At 51.0% G+C, this 17,143-nt stretch overlaps 1 protein-coding gene across 1 annotated transcript in view; it reads right to left on the bottom strand.

Moving 5' to 3' along the window:
* LOC139021563 (anthrax toxin receptor-like) overlaps positions 1-17,143 on the bottom strand; it is a 108,394-nt gene that overhangs the window by 18,394 nt on the left and 72,857 nt on the right. The window contains exon 10 of the mRNA XM_070431949.1: positions 10,899-10,997. Within this exon, the coding sequence (XP_070288050.1) occupies positions 10,899-10,997 (99 nt within the window). The remainder of the gene's footprint in view (positions 1-10,898; positions 10,998-17,143) is intronic.

Genomic DNA, 17,143 nt, shown 5'->3' with positions numbered 1-17,143 from the left:
TCTGATATTCAATAAGCACTCTGCCTGCCTAATTGTCCCTAATTGCTCCTTGGGGGGTGGTCAGTGGGGTTGAGCAGCCATGGTCATTCTGGTCTCTGGTCATTCTTGTCATTCCACTATTTTGGTCACTGGGCTTTTATTATGTAGAATAAACAAAATGAAGGATAAAAAGCACATGATAATACCAATAGAAGCAGAAAAAGCATCTCATAAAATCCAGCACCCATTTATGATAAAAACTATTAGCAAAGTGGGAATAGAACAAACATATTCCAATGTAATAAATTCCATCTATGACAAACCCACAGCCAGCATCATTCTAAATGGGCAAAACTTCAAGTATTCACCTTAAGATCAGGAGCAAGACAGGGATGTCCACTTTCACCACTTTTATTCAACAATAGGGGATCAGTGCATGAATTTGTGCGCATTGTAAGGAACTGTGAGCTGCAAGACTGCAGTGGGCATAGGAGCAGGTCTTGGCCTATTCTCTGCACCCCCTCCTGGCCCCTCCCGCTGTGGCCTCCAGTCCCCTCTCTGCCAGCAACCCCGCTCTCATTGATGCCACTCCCATGCATTGATGCCCTGACCCCACTTGCACCCCCTGATGGTGTGGATCAATTGGGGCTGATGCCAACAGTAGGTGCAAGTGGGCCAGTGCTGTCAGCGGGTGCAAGTGGTGGCTGCTGCCCTGATCGCTCCTCAGGAGCAGGGGGAGGTGGAGAAGCCCTCAGGTGTGATCAGGGCCAGCAGCCACTGCTCGCACCCACTGACAGCACCTAGTGATTGGGACTGGCACCAGGCATGAGCAGTGAGTGCAAGCATTGGCTCTGGCACCAGCTGCACATGCAAGCAGAGCCCTCACTGGCAGCAGGTACAAGAAGTGGCTCCCAGCCCTCATTGCCTCCCAGGAGCAGAGGGAGTTGGAGAAGCCCTTAGGGGTGATTGGGGCCAGTAGTCACCACGCACACCTGCTGATGGTGCCAAGCAATTGGGGGAAATGCTGGGCACTGGCAGCAGGTGTGAGAAGCAGCTCCAGCACCAGCAGTGGGTGTAAGTGGGGCTGGCACTGACAGAAGGTGCGAGCACCAGGTGGGACCGTGGCACACAGGAGCAAAGAATTTTCAGTAACCATCAGAGGCTCGCCGGCACCCCCACTCTCCTGCTCCACCATCCCACCACAGATGACACCTGCCATGTTCCATACTCTACTGCCTGCTGCTGAAGCCTGCCATGTCCCGCCCACACACCCTGGTGGTCAGCGCATGTCATAATGACTGGTTGTTCAGTTGTTTGGATGTTTGGTTGTTCAGTTGTTCTGCATTTGGTCTATTTGCATATTAGGTTATATATATGTGTATGTATATATATATATATATATATATATATAGACTAGAAGCCCGGTGCACAAAAATTTGTGCACTCAGGGACGTGTTCCTCAGCCCGGCCTATGCCCTCCTTCAGTCTGGAACCCTTCGGAGGATGTCCACCTGCTGGTTTAGGCCCACTCCCTGCGGTATCGGGCCCAACCTGGCAGTCAGACATCCCTCTGGCAGCCCGGCAGCCCTTGGGGGATGTCCACATGCCAGCGGGGAGCAGGCCTAAGCTGCAGTAGGACATCCTTAGTGCTTCTGAGGAGGTGAGAGAGGTTCCCACCACCACCTCTGTACTGGCAGTCATCAGCCTGGCTTGTGGATGAGCAGAGCTCCCCCTGTGGGAGCGCACGGACCACCAAGGGGCAGCTCCTGCGTTGAGCATCTGCCCACTGGTCGTCAGTGTGTGTCATAGTGACCAGTCATTCCCAGTGGTTCTGCTGTTAGAGTCAGTTTGCATATTACCCTTTTGTTATATAGGATAGAGGCCTGGTGCATGGGTGGGAGCTGGCTGGTTTGCCCTGAAGGGTGTCTCGGATCAGGGTGGGGTTTGTGCTTGGATGCCTGGCCAGCCTGGGTGAAGGGCTAATGGGTGTTTTCAGGCTGGTCACACCCCCTTCAGGGTGGGGGGTCACTGCTGGGGTGCCCGATCAGTCTGGATGAGGGGCTGAGGGCCGTTTTCAAGCTATCCAAGCCCCCCAGTGATGGAAGCTCCAAGCCTCTCCTTTTTTTATTTTTATTCTGGGATTTATTTACCTTCATTAATTGAAACTTTGTAGCCTTGAGAGGAGCTCAGAGCTGGCCAGGATGGGAGGGAAGGAAGCCTCCCGCTCACTCCCACTCTGTGGCCACAGCTGGCTGAAAGCAGGTATCTGGGGTTTATTTACCTTCTATAATTGAAACTTTGTTGCTTTGAGTGGAGTTCAGAGCCGGGAAGCTTGGCTTTCTCCATCATTAGGGCAATTAAACCTCCTGCTTGCTCCAGCTCTGAGGCTGCTAGCCGCCATCTTGGTTGGGTTAATTTGCATATAGTCGCTCTCATTAGTTGGTGGGTGTGGCTTAAGGCATAGAGAAGGTACGGTCAATTTGCATGTTTGTCTTTTATTAGTGTAGATAGTACTGGAAGTCCTAACCACAGCTATCAGAAGAAATAAAAGGCATCCACATTGGAAAGGAAGAAGTAAAACTGTCATTATTTGCAGGAAGCATGATACTGTATAAAGAGGACCCTTAATATTACATCAAAAACCTAAATGATAAATGACTTCAGTAAACAAGTGGTATACAAAATAAATATTCAGAAATCAGTTGCATTTTTACACACCAATAATGAACTATCAGAAAGAGAAACTAAAAAAAATTCCCATTCACAATTGCTTCAAATAGAATGAAATACTCAAGCATTAATTTAACCAAGGATGTAAAAGACCTATACTTGGAAAATTATAAGATACTGAAGAAAGAAATTGAAGAAGATACAAATAAGTGAAAGCACATACCATGTACATGGATAAGGAGGACTAACATCCTCAAAATGTCCACACTACCCACAGCAATATACAGACTCAATGCAATTCCTATCAAGATACCAATGACATATTTCACAGAACTTGAACAAATATTCCAGATATTATGGAGCCATCAAGAACCTGAAGAGTAACAGCAATCTTAAAAAGTAGAACTAAGTGGGAGGTATCACACTACCTGATACCAAACTATAATACAAGGCCATGGTAATCAAAACAGCATGGTACTGGCATAAAAACAGACATATAGATCAATGGAACAGAATAGAGAGCCCAGAAAAAGAAGCATTCCTTTATAGTGAATTAATATTTGACAAGGGAGGCAAAGCATACATTGGGCTAAAGATATTCTCTTCAATAAATTGTATGGGGAAAATTAGACAGATAAGTACCAAAAAATTGAAATGAGACCACCTTCTTACACTACACATGAAAATGCACTGAAAATGGATTAAAGACTTAAATGTTAGACTCAAAACTATAAAAATCCTAGAAGAAAACATAGGCAGTAAAATCTCAGAATTTCTTGTAGCAATATTTTTTTTCTGATATATCTATCTCTTTGGTCAGGGAAACTAAAGAAAAATAAACAAATGGGACTACATCAAATATAACATGTTTGCACAGCAAAGGAAACCATAAACAAAATGAAAAGACATCCCACTGAAAGGGAGAACATATTTGCCAATGATACGTCTGATAATGGGTTAATACCCAAAATTTATAAAGAACTCATATAACTCAACAGAAGGAAGACAAATAATCCAATTAAAAATTCACAAAGGACATGAATAGACACTTTTCCAAAGAGGGCATACAGATAGCCAACAAACACATGAAAAGATGCTCAATTACACTGGTCATCAGAGAAATACCATTAAAACCATGATGAGGTATCTATAATAATAAAAGCATGATATGCAAATCGACCGAATGGCCAAACAGCAAAACAACCATCTGGATGACCACACTGTGACACACACTGGCACCAGGCCAGTCAAGGTGGGTATGATGCAATTGGTTGGAGGGCCTTGTCATCGCCCCAGGCCACCGGCTGGTGGGGCGATCAATTGGGAGGCTCTGCAATCAATCGCCCCATAGAGGGAGGCCCAGGCCACAGACTGGTGGGCTGCAGTTGTTGGGCGGGACTTCTCTCTGTCGGGTGATTGATGGGGAGGGGGGCTCCTTAATCGATTGCCCTGCAGAGGGAGGCCCAGGTCTTTGGCCAGCACTGCTGTGGCGGGTGGGCGGGGCCTTTCTCTGCAGGGCCATCGATCTGGGGGCCCAATGATTGATCTCCTTGCAGAAGGAGGCCCAGGCCAGCCAAGCCATCACACCCCATGCCTGTTGCCCTCAGAGGGAGGTGACTGGTGACAAGGAGGGTGGCACTGCACAGATGGCAAGCAGTGACAGAGGCTGGGCAGGGCCAGCTGCTGGCAGCCAGTGGCAGTGGCAGGGTGGGGCCAGCTGCTGGCAGCCAGTGGAAGAAAGCCCTGATAGGTCTGATCACCAGCCAGGCCTAGGGACCCTACTCTTGCACTGCAGAATTCAACCAGCTGCACCTAGGCTGAATTGCTCCCCCAACCTCCTACAGCCCCTCCCCCTGGTCAATCCCACCCCCAATTGCCCTCCCCCCCACTCCCTAATCTAACAGGAGGGAGGAGGGAGTCTGATTCCTCATGGAATCAGCCATTGGTTAGCTTTCTGCCAGTGCCCTGACAGTTCCAAATCCTGTTCACCCACACCCCGGACCCTGACAGGAAGGAAGAGGTAGATTGATTCCTAGCGGTTTCTCCCCCTGGCTGGAGTTGGCAACAGAAAATGCCTAAAGACCAACTATTGGCACAATGTACCTCTGAAGCCAAAAGGAAGTGTTGTCATTGACAGAATATGTCTGAAGACCAAATATTGGCACAGGGCTAAGGGGCCCTTCTGGAGTTCATGAATTTCAAGCACCAGGCTTCTAGTCTATATAATAAAAGCCTAAACAACCGTTCTGCCTGAACAACCAGAATGACTAATCACTATGAAGTGCACTGCAGGAGCTGCCCCTGTTGGTCAGGACACTCTTACAGGGGGAGTGCCTCTCAGCCAGAAGCCTGGCTCACAGCTGGCAAGCATAGCAATGGTGGCAGGAGCCTCTCCCGCCTCCACAGCAGTGCAAAGGAGCAGCGAGCTGAGCCGTAAGGAACAGTGAGCAGGCTGGTTGTAAGGAGTGAGGGGTCCTAGACTGAGAGAGCACAGGCCGGGCTGAGGGCCCCTCCAGTGCACACATTTCATGCACTGGGCCTCTAATGTCTTCATAACCTCTCAGAATGGCTCTCATCAATAAACCAACAAAGAGCAAGCATTGGTGAGGAGGTGAAACCCTTGTGCACTGTGGGTGGGAATGCAGATTAATGCAGCCACTGTGGAAAGCAGTATGGAATTTCCTCAAAAATTTAAAAAAGAACTGCCTTATGACCCCACATTTCCACTTTTGGAAAACTGAATCAAAGAAATCTAAAACACTAATTCAAAAGACTATATGCACCGCTGTCTTCACTACAGAGTTATTTCTAACTAGAGGCCTGATGTATGAAATTTGTGCAAGGGGCTCAGCCCTTGCATTCCCGGCTCCTTGGCCAGCCCTCATGGCCTCGTCGGGCCCTCACAGCCCCTGGCAGCCTCCTCGGGCCCTCACAGCCCCTCACAGACTTGTCCGGCCCTCGCAGCCCCTCACAGACTTGTCCGGCCCTCACAGCCCCTCACATCCTTGTTCGGCCCTCGCAGCCCCTCTCAGCCTCGTCGGGCCCTCACAGCCCCTCTCAGCCTCATTTGGCCCTCGCAGCCCCTCACAGCCTTGGCCAGCCCTCGAAGCCCCGGCTTCATCTGGAAGATCATTTGTCTGTTCAGTCTAATTAGCATATTAGCTCTTTATTATATAGGGTAGCCAAGATTTGGAAGAAATCCAAGTGTTCATCAGTAGATTAGTGGATAAACAGCAATGGTACACTTACACATTGGAATTCTACTTGGCCCTAAAAAAGAAGAAAATTTGACCCTTTGCGACAACATGGATGGGCCCAGAAAGCATTATGCTAAGTGAAATAAGCCAGTCAGAGAAAGACAAGTACCATATGATTTCAATCATATGTGGAATTTAATGAACAAACTGAATTAACAAACAAAATAGAGACAGCCTCATAGATGGAGAGCAGGCAGACATATCTGGTTGGGGTGTTGGAGAGATTAAGCAAAATAGAAAAGAAGAGAACTCACAGTAAACAGTGGGGTGATTGTGGTGGGGGGTGAGGGAGTGGGTGGAGGTGGAAGAGGGTATAGGCAGGGTAAATGGTGATAGAGAAAGGATATGATAAAGAAAAAATAATGTCTGAATTAGATATTTATGAGAAAATATAAGCATCTTCTTTCAGATTGCTTTCCTAGTTAAGTACTAATAAATATGACTGGTTTTCATTTTTGCAATAGAAAATACTGTCCTTTTTATTTTTATGAGTATACTAGAGGCCCAGTGCACAAAATTTATGCACTGGTATGGTCCCTAGTGGGTGCTGGCTACCAGCTGGGGCCTCCCTCCCTTGCCCTGGCTGCCTGCTGCTGCCACCATAGGCCGGAGCCTCTTCCCTTCTCCTGGCCGGGCCTGCCCCCTGGTCAAACTCCCAGATGACCTCCCGGTCTAGAGGACAATTTGCATACTACACATTTATTATATAGGATTAGAGGCTCAGTGCATGAAATTCATACACTGGTAGGATCCCTAGTGGCTGCTGGCTGCCAGCCAGGTACTCCCCCCTTCCCATTGCCACCTGCCCCCTGCTGCTGCCACTGGTCACTGCCTGCAGGGCCCAATCACCCCACTGATCGCCCTGCCACCACCCCAGCTGTTCGCCACCTGCGGGGGCCTGATTACCCTGCCAATCGCACTGCTGGCCCCCCGCTGCCGCCGCCCAGCTCCCAGGTGCTGAGGGAGCCTGGTGGCAGCCCTGATCCCACTGCTGTCACTGGTTGCCACCTGCAGGGCCCAATCATCCTGCTGATTGCCCCGCCATTGCCCAACTCCCAGGCAGTGAGGGAGCTGGGCAGCGTCCCTGCCCGCTGCTGCTGCCACTGCCGCTGGTTGCCCTGTGAGCTGATGGGTGGGGCATCGGGTTCCTGCCTGTCTCCCTCAGCACCTGTGAGCCCGGCAGTGGCGGGGCAGTTAGATCGGAAGGGGGATTGGCTCCCACCTGTCAACCAGTGGCTCACACCCACCTTAGCCTGGTGCTGCCCACTCACCTGCTCCACCATCCCATCCCAGTCCCACTCTCATCAGGGCCCATCAGGGCCTGCAGTGCCTCCACTCCCCTCCCCCCTCCCGCCACCAGCAGTGCATCACCAATGCCTATCATGTTCTGTGCAGCCTTCTGGTGGTCAGTGCACAATATACCAAGAGGTCGAACTCCCCACAGAACTCCATGTTGAGGGGGCAATTTGCATATTAGGCTTTTCTTATGTAGGATACTTCTTGTAGATTGCATCATTAGCCTCAATTTTCTACCTCTCCCTGTTACATGCCCTAATAAATGTCCCAGAGGAAGTGATCATGACGCTGAATGTGATGAGGTTGGCAAGGCGTGAAAAGATCCCAGGGAAGAGTGTCCCTGCTGTGGGTGCTAAGGCCCTGAGGCATAAATAGCTGTGCTTACTGAGCAGGAAAGAAGTGGGTGAGGAGAGAAGGTAGGGCCTCGTGGTCCTGGGAAAAGGTTGGAGTTTTGCTGTAAGTACAATGCCTCTGGCCAGGGACTGGCCAGGTCTGGGTATGTGTGGGACACAGGGGCAACAGGGCTTGCCAGGGCACTGCATGTGCATGAAAGCCAACAGGAATCAACGCTGTCGTGCAGGCTTTGACCAGAGTGACCAGGTGGATGGTGGTGCCATTCCTTGACCAGGGAAGCCTTGGAATCAGACTTTCTCTGCTTTTGCTTTCTGTGACTTATGGGTCTTGGGAAGTAACACTCCCGTGGCTCAGAACAGTTCCTTAACTCGTAACTGAGGCATCTATGCAGTCTGAGCCCAGCCCTTTACATCCTTGAGCTGGGGCCATAAGTCAGGGCTATTGCCAACAGAATGGCCTTTCCATCTGAGCCCAGTCCTTTAGATCCTCAAACTGTGGTAAAGAGAAGGCCTCCCCAGTTGCATTTGTGTGCTGGCTATGCTTCCAGCTGTCCACCCACCCTGCTATAGCTTGCCTGGGTCCCAGGCTTGCCCTCTGAAAGTGGGGATGTGCACTCCCAGGAAGCCGCATGGTTCTGACACCCAAGATTCTAGAGCACAGTCTTGTCCCTGGATTTCTTCTCCACCCAGCCTTCCTCTGACCCAAGTGGACAGATGGGACCTGCATGCTCTCCTCTGTAGCAAGAGGGCAAGCTCTCTCTTCCAGGAGACCTGCACCTCCAGGGCCATGATCAGGGGGTGGGGAGGAACCTACAAGGAAGCTTATGTTCAGGGTCAGGCCAAGTCTCCAGGACACTCTTAGGCCTGACCTTCCTAAAAGTGGAGATAGGTTTTAGTTGTTCTCCATAAATTTTTAGAAAACAAGCTTGTTTTCTGTTTAGAAATGTCCTTTAATTTTTATAAGACAGAAGTCCAGGTGGCACTGAATGGACATTTGAATGTTAGAAACACACAGATCAAAACCAAACAAGACTCTACACACAGAGCTCTAATCTCTTAATGTTTTTACAGCCTCCTTTCAACTCTAGGAAATACTTTTAGAAATGAAGTCCCCCATAAAGAAACACTTATGTGATGTTCAATAGTTTCTTTAATTCCACTACAGTTCATTTTACTTCCACCATTTATGGAAAATCAAGTTGACTTGAAAATATTTGAGAGTGTTGTGGGCTAGGATTAGGTTCAAGGTTTTACTCTTAACTTTATTTCATTAAATAATTAACATTATCTGTATCATTAGTATAATTAACAATCTAATAATTCCCATTTTTCTGCATTATGCTCCAATCAGGGCCTGCCCTCTAGAACGGCTTCTTTCCCTGTGCAGCTGCGGTGGGTCCTACTCTGTTGCCTAATTAGCTATACACTCTGAACAGTGTGACTCCTTCATTGTTGCTGATTATGAAAACTAATCACCAATTGTGTTTTAGGGAAAGGATTTTCACCTGGTGGGTGGAATGCTTGGGATTAAGTGGAGAAGAAGCCAAAGGAGTTGCAAATTAGCTCTCCAGTAGGGTGTTCACAGTCCAGAGCCAGTGGCCCAAAGGAGGGGCAGGTGCCTCATGTACCCAGGGCCCAGCAAAGAATGTTGGACTGGAAAGCAGTTTTCAAGCCAATAGTAATGGAGTCGGCGAATAGTTCAGTTGACACACTTCAAAAATGTTTTTAATTAATTATAAAAATATTTCATGATAAAGACACATTGCATAGAACATATAGAAGCACTGGTTTTTATATTTTTTTATACTTCTCTACATTTTCTAAATGTTTTTCTAGATATTTTATTAGAGGACAACATAATTAAAAACAATCAAAGGAATCTTCCTCAGTGTACCAGAACTCCAGACATTAAACAGTCCTGTGGTACAGGTCCAGCCTCTGACCAGGTCCAGCTTAGTGGTAAGGTTGAGACCCTGGCCCTGGTCCTCCTCAGAGGGAAACACTGGTGGTCTCCAGAGTGGGAACCACTACACCCACAGGCCACAGCGGCAGCACCTGAAGACATTTCCTGGGGGACAGGTCATGTCCCATTTTCTCAAGAAACATCACCTCAGGGAGGCTGAGGTCCGGACAAAGCCCTCAGATCCCCTGGGTCCACTTTCCAGCTTTCCCTGCACAGCTGCTGGCTATGAGCAAACTTGTTAGTGGCTTCTCCCTCTGCTTCCAGATCCATACAACGGAGCACCAATCGGTCTCCTGAGAGAAGTGACTGTGAGAGTATATAGAAGGCACTCCCTGTGCTAAGTGCTCAATAACTGTGAGCTCCACATGTAAAGGAGTTCCTCAGTCCAAGCCTTTGCGGAGAAAGAAAAGACCAAGGGAAACCCAACTCTCTGAGGCCACTACACCCCGTGTGGTGTGGAGTGAGGCCCATGCTGTGCACTGTGGGAGGAGGAGACAGGGCCGAGAAGTGAGCTGGGGAGAAGAGCTGTGCTGGGTATACCAGATGGCCCTGGGATAAGACACCAGGATCTAAATATAATCACATCCAATGCATGTGCAGAGGGCTCAGTGGGAGAAGTGAGGAGGATGCAGAAGTCCGCCTCTCCCAGCACTCTGGGGAAGAGCATTCCCACCTTAGTGCTCCCATCATGGAAGCCGCCTAGTGCCAGAGTATTTTCACTAATTTGCCCTTTTATTTTAAAATTAAGCCCTTCCTTCATTCCTGTTCTACATGGTACAAAGCTCAGTTAGACAACCCTCACATTGGCCCCGTTTTACAGAAGAGAGAAAAGAGTCTGAGAACAGAATACTCATTTCCTCAAGGTCACAGGCAAGCACCTGCTCCATGTGTGTGATGGGCACTGTGCCACACTGCAGGGCCAGGCCTAGCAGAGGGCATCTTCTGTCCATCCAGGGGGAACATGCATTCCTGGGAAAGTTACCGGTGCCCCTAGCAGAGACTCAGGTCCCAGAGCTGCCTCCATCCCCACCAGCACACTCATGGGGTTTACTACTCATCTCTCAAGGGAACTGGAAGCTGAGGAGAGGGTGTGGAAATGCAGCTGTGAGGGCAGACCCAGTGTCCAAACTCGTCCTGAGCAGGGACAAAGGCCTGCTCCAAGGAGCTGTCCTGGCCTATGGAAGGGGGGAGGAGAGGTACCTCCCTCTGGGCAATTGAAAAAGAGGGGCCACAGCCAGGTTCCTCCTTCCACTTGCCCAAGCCGCCCCTGTCTCCCAGCGTCCCCAGCCAATGGTCAGCAGTGCTTGGAGGACTTGGCGGGCTGAGTCGAATACAGTGGGCTGTGGGACACGGTCACACAGTGGGCCCAGGTGTACTTACCGAAGAATTTCTTGTCACTAAACTTGAATCTACAAATAACTTCATTCTTCTTCCTTGCATTATTAAAGCCTCGTCCAGAAACTTTCAAGTCATAATTTTCTGCAAGGGTGACATGGAAAGGTCCTTGTGAGGAGGGCTCAGTGGTGTCCTGCCTCTGCTCTCAGGTAGGGCAGGCCACCCCCCAACCCTTTAGTCCCAGGGGAGTCCTAGGAGCAATTCTAACTCTGACCACATCTGTGCGCCCCTTGGCCACATCCTCACCTGGTGACGCAGAGGGTCCACTGTGAGGAGGCGGGACTGGGCCCTGGGCACTCAGGGGTCTGCTCAGCCCCTGACCCTGGAGCCCATGAAAGGCGCCAGCCTCATCCTTCCACAGGGCAGACCCGCCTTGGGTTTCTGACCGGGTTCCCTGGCCCCCTGAGGGGAGCAGCACTGCTCACCCCGGCCCCTACAAACATGAGAGGAGTGAAGACATCCCTGCCTCAGGTCTGAGCTGAGCACCCAGGCCTGGGCACCCCAGGGACTTCCTGACACTCGGCGTCCTTTCCTCCTCCCTGTCATTCTGTGCCTGGCACATGGGAGCTCACAGGGCTGGGTGTGCAGTGGCTGCGGCAGGAAGGAGCCGAGGGCCCTGCACAGGGGACTCGCGTGGAAGGGGCCATTAGGTCTTAGCTGAGCCTCCAGAAGTCTACAGAGGATGCTCTTGCTCAGCCTTCTCCTGGCCCTCCATGAGCCCACCCTGCCCCTAGCCCCCGGGCCTTCCTGCTGCCAGGCCAGGGTCACTGCCTCCAGCCTGCTTCTGGCTCAGGCAGCCTCACTCCACAGTCCATCCATCAGAGGCACTTTCTTAGAAAGGCCAGTGCAACCCTGGGCCTGGCCTTCTGGTCCCTCCTGCCGCAGGTCTCCCTGCAGCACCCCTTCCATCAGGCCATGTTGGCCTCCTCTGCCTTAAAGAAAACAGGCTGTGGCTAGTGCGGGCCTGTGGACATGCTAGCCTTTCAAGAGTTTAAAAAAACAGGGATCACACTTGGAAAATGGGCACCTCCCCCTAATCATCCAGGTTTCTAGCTATTTTGAAAAGCGGGAATACCTGGCATCAGTGGGTCTATTTCTGTTTGTGTTCGGGCCATGGCCTCCTTGGATGCCAGCTCTCCCTGGCCCAGACCCTGACTTCTCAAGGAGCCTCCGTTTCCAACCCGTCATCCTCTGTTTGGGCCCATGCCTCTTGATCACCTGCCCTGCCTGAGGGTCCCTCAAGCAGTTCCCAGGGCCTAGAACCAGGCTGAGCCACTTTGAAGCCCCTGAGAGCACCTCTGGTTTGAGAGGCACCTGGAAGGCCAGCTGGTGGCCCTATGCGGAGACATCGGTCATGGGGCCGATCCAGGGCAGGATTGGGTCCCTAAGCAATGTGCCTTCTTCCAGGCAAGGTGGCCAGCAACACAAGCCTGCTTCTGAACTGATGTGGCCGGCTTCCCACTCACAGCTCACACTTCATCAGGCCCTGCCCACCAGCATGTGGGCTTCATGTTTGCCTGGTAGAAACCTGCAGGTCCTGTCTCTTACGCAGCCCCTTCCCTTGACCCAACAAAAACCAGCTGAGCAGGTCTGCCCCTCAGTCTCCCAGGTGATCATTTGCAATGTATGTTCCAGGTTTATTTATTGCAAAGAAGTATTTCTGGGCAAGACTGGACCTACATAGACAAGGCATTCTGTATTTCCATACAGAGAAGGCAAGTTCTCCTGAGTGTGGAGAGTTCAGGCTCTAAATGTGGCAGAAAGAGCCAGCGTCATCACGCTGCCACACACAAAGCCAGAAGGAACCAGAAAGGCGCCATCTGTGGGCAAGCAAGGCAAGGAGCTCCTATGTCTGTGCAAAGTGACAGTCCCACTAACTGAGCATGGACTATGCACCATTCTTCAACTTTCTCCTAAAGCTCCCAAAAGCCCCTAAGCTCTGTGTTACTACCCAGGCTTACAGAGAGAGAAGCGGTGCCTGGAGAAGGCAGGTATCTGCCCTGACCCCTAGATGGTGCAGGGCCCGGATCGGTCCTCCAGTGCCAGCTCCAGGGCCCAGCAACACCATTTCTGCTGGGGACAGGCCCTCCCTGGTACCCGGAGACGTGTTCTGTGGCCTTCAGCTTCCCAGGGCTGTGAGTGTCGCCCTGGTGGTCACAGCCTCAGTGAAGGAAGGGCCCCGCCTCCTGCTCCATGTGTGGGACAGGAGGGAGGGAGGTCGCTGAGCAGGGCTGTGGGACAACCAGGAGCACAGCTGGGCTGAACTGCTCAGGGGCCATGCCCGCTGCCTGCTGCCCATGGCCCAGATGCCCTCCCTTGAGCTTCCTGCTGCCGCTCCTGTGCTGCTCAGTTGCCACTGGGCCCTGGAGGAGAGCCCCTGTGTCCTCAGGCACTGCACTGCCCAGAGGGTCCCGTTACCTCTGCACATCTCCCAAAGTGGGTGCCAGGCGGAGGGGCTCAGAGTTTTGAAAGAAGAAACTTGGAGTCAAAGAAATGTTGCTTTCCCCCATAGCTGCTCCTTCTGTTCTCAGCACATAGAACCCAAATTCCTCCAACAGTAACAACCACAGGAAGAAAAGAAGTGGCATGAAGGACAACGGGGAGACTACTGAGATATTTGGTGCATCCCTGTAATGGAAGACTGTGTAGAAGTTTGGGAAATATCGTGTAGGGCATGAGCACATACATGTAACAATGACCTTGCCAAGGATGCTGAGGTGGCTCTGCAGGGCACATGGTCAAGGATTTATGCTACTTTTCTCTGAAGGGAGCAGGGAGGGCTTCAGGGGACCTTGACCATCATGGCCCGACAGTGGCTCCCAGGCTGGCTGCAGGAGTGTCCCTGTGCTGCCCCGCAGCTCTTGTTTTGCCCTTCAGGTCTCTTCTGCCCCAACCCTGCTGGCCGCCCCCTCCACACAGAGCATCCCAGCCTCCATGGCCCGTCACATATGGAAAAGGGGTGACCAGGAGCCACCTGCAGCCTGCCTCCCAGGGTGAAGAGCCCTGGGCACCCCCAGCAAACCCACAGGAAGGACCAAACTCCAAACACTGCGCCAAGTGCACCAGGCAGACACAGGCTCACCATGAGTCAGGGGAGGAGGAGTTTTAAAGCAGCAAACCCGTCAAGGGAGGAAAAGGCCACAAGAGTCTCTATGCCCCCATTCCTGGCACCAGGCCTCAGGGGCCTGGGGCCATTGGCCATGTTGTTTCTTCATGGGTTCGGGTTACATTAGTGGTTTTGTATCTGTCACAGCATTCAACCATACACTGAGGTTGCTGCATTTCAGAAATGGAACTGTCCCCAAACAGCTGCAATTCAAGTTACGCAGAAGGAAGGAAGGCAGTGGGAGAGGTTAGCCTGATGACCAAATGCGCCTGGAAATGCATCAGAAACGGAGAGGAACTGATGAGGAGAAACAGAAATATGGATAGATGAGCGACAGGAAATGTGGTCCAATATTAATTTACAATCCGGGATGAGAGAGGGCCCTTCCTTGTAAGATTGTTTCTGCTTGTTCTAGGTTTGATAATTTTCATGAAAAGTTTGGAGGATAAAGAAAAAGTGAACGACACAAACAAAGCCGTGGACACAGCCACGCAGAAGCCATGGTACATACTGGGTGACAAGTGACTCATGAGAGGGACAGACCCAGGGCTGCAGGGAGCCAGCAGTGCCTTCTTGTCAGAAGAGATATCAGGGGGCTGGCCTAAGTGTCTGGCCTCCAAGGGTGGGGGGACTGGACCCAGGAAGCTGAGGCCAGGCTGGCAGGATGCCCCACCCCATCCCCACCTCCAGCGTTGGCAGCAGGAGGGCCCAGGAGCCCAGGGAGGGCCTGGAAGGGCCCAATGGTCCCGCTACGAGGTGTCTGAGTCCAGGGCCAGGCAGGTGAAGGACGTGGCCTCCAGTACCCGGGCCATGAGTGACGGGTGTGCTGGAGCACAGACTTGGAGGCAGGGAGACCCGCAGAGGCCTCTGCTTGCCCTAGAGCAGCTGGCAACAGAGGAGGCCTTGCTCTCCATGCCAGAGGCCCAGGACCCCTCACTGACTTATTTGGAGTGAAGTCCTGATGAAAGTGTGTTCCAATTCATTTGTGTTCAGAGTCCTGCCCTGAGTTTTCCCATTAAGTGCTTGTCAGGCTGATGAGACTCCCTCAGGGGCACTGCAGAGGGCGGGCTCCTTATCAAGTTCCAGATCCATGCCAGGGGGAGCCTTGCCTTTTCCCCCTGGGGGTGATTGTGCCCCGAGTGCTGGTGTGGATGGAGCCTGCCCCATGCCTGGTCCTGGGATGGCAGTGGATGGGAGCGCTGTCCTACAGGCTTCCTTCCCGCCGAGATAACCATGCTTCTCCTCCATCTCGCTGATGCGCCATATCACAGTGATTTTAAATCTGGTATCCGAGTTGCATTTCTTGGGGGTCCCCCAGTTAGTCTTGATGCACTGTCCTTGATATGTGCAGTTGGATTCCAATTGTTGGCTTTTTTGTTGAGTTTTCTAAAATATTTTTCTCTGTTCTTCATTGGACTTTTGGTTTTGAGATTTAAAGGATAATTACACTGGATTTATATGTCAATCCCTCCACAATATACTTAAAACTCCCAGTGCGGGGCTGAATGGCTCACACTGATGACCTTCACATCCACTAAGCTCTAAGTCCATTATATCTGAGAACAGCTGGCAAAAATGTAATTACGTATCTGTACCTATGCCATAACTCTGCCTCCCTCACACACATACCACAGGGGCAGAAATATGTGTGCAGCACACATTCCCACACACCAGGCCATGCACACAGTCCAAGGACCCACAGATCCCACGTCATCCCGACCACACACACCACACACAGTCAGACCACTCCATTCAAACACACCACCAACCTCAGATCAGTCACCTCCTCCACATACACCACAGAGTCAGACCACTTCCACAGAGTCAGACCACTCCATTCAGACACACCACACACCCAGAGACACTACAGTCACCTCCACCACACACACCGTACTCACTGAGAACACTTCCCCCACACCCCAAACACCAACAGAAACCACATTCACTGCTAACACCCCCACACACACACACTCACCATACCATGCACACATAACCACATACCAACAAGGAAACGGCATTCACCTCCATCACATATACCATACACACTCCAAGCACTCCATGCAGACATAGCCACATACCAACAAAGACCCTCATTCATCTATGCCACACATACCACAAACACTCAGGTACACCAACACACCCACAGACACCAAAGTCACCTCCACTACAAACACCACACTCCATCAGAGCACTCCATGAACAAACACGCATCCACAAGAACACTACATTTATGTCTACCATACACACCATGCACATCAGACCACTCCTTTCCGCACACTTATAATCCAAGACACCACATTCACCTACACCACTCACACCAGTCACTCAAACCAGTCCATGAAGACATCCCCACACCCCCACTAAAATTCTACATTCACCTCCATCACACACACCATGCACAATCAGATCATCCCATGAAGATGTAGCCGAATACCCACAGACACTGGTCACCTACACCACAAAACTATGCATACTACTAGTAAGACCACTTCATGCAGACACACCCACAAACCTATAAAGACCCCCAAATCACCTCAACCACACACACACTCAGACCTCTCCCTGCAGACACACCTATACATCCACTCAAATACTACTTTAACCTCCATCATACATATTTTGCACTCTCAGCAGACGTACTCCATGCACACATACTCTCAGCAGACATACTGCAAGCACACTCCATGCAGACGTACCATACACCCAGACATCACAGTCACCTCCACCACACATAGTCAGACCCCACTTATTGCAGACACACCCACAAATCCACAGACACCACATTCACCTACACCACACACACCATACAGCTCACATGACTCCATGTAGACACACCCATACACCCACTTAGAAACAACATTCACCTATACCAAACACACCATGCACTCTCAGACCACTTCATGTAGACACACCCACACATCCACTTAGACACAACATTCACCTACACCACATGGATCACATACACTTGTACCACTCCATACAGACACACTCACACACCCAAGTAGGACCCCAAATTCACCTACAATACACACACCATGCACTCTCAGACCACTTTATACAGACACACCCACAACAGCCCTGAAGCCACTTCCACCGCACACACCACATGCACTCAGCCCACTCC

The sequence above is a fragment of the Myotis yumanensis genome, unplaced genomic scaffold (assembly GCF_028538775.1).
Source record: "Myotis yumanensis isolate MYYU_CA2020_CCGP unplaced genomic scaffold, mMyoYum1.0.hap1 SCAF_13, whole genome shotgun sequence".
NCBI classification, from domain to species: Eukaryota; Metazoa; Chordata; class Mammalia; order Chiroptera; family Vespertilionidae; genus Myotis; species Myotis yumanensis.
Note: the sequence above shows the minus strand (reverse complement) of the source record. Positions and strands in the feature narration are given on the sequence as shown.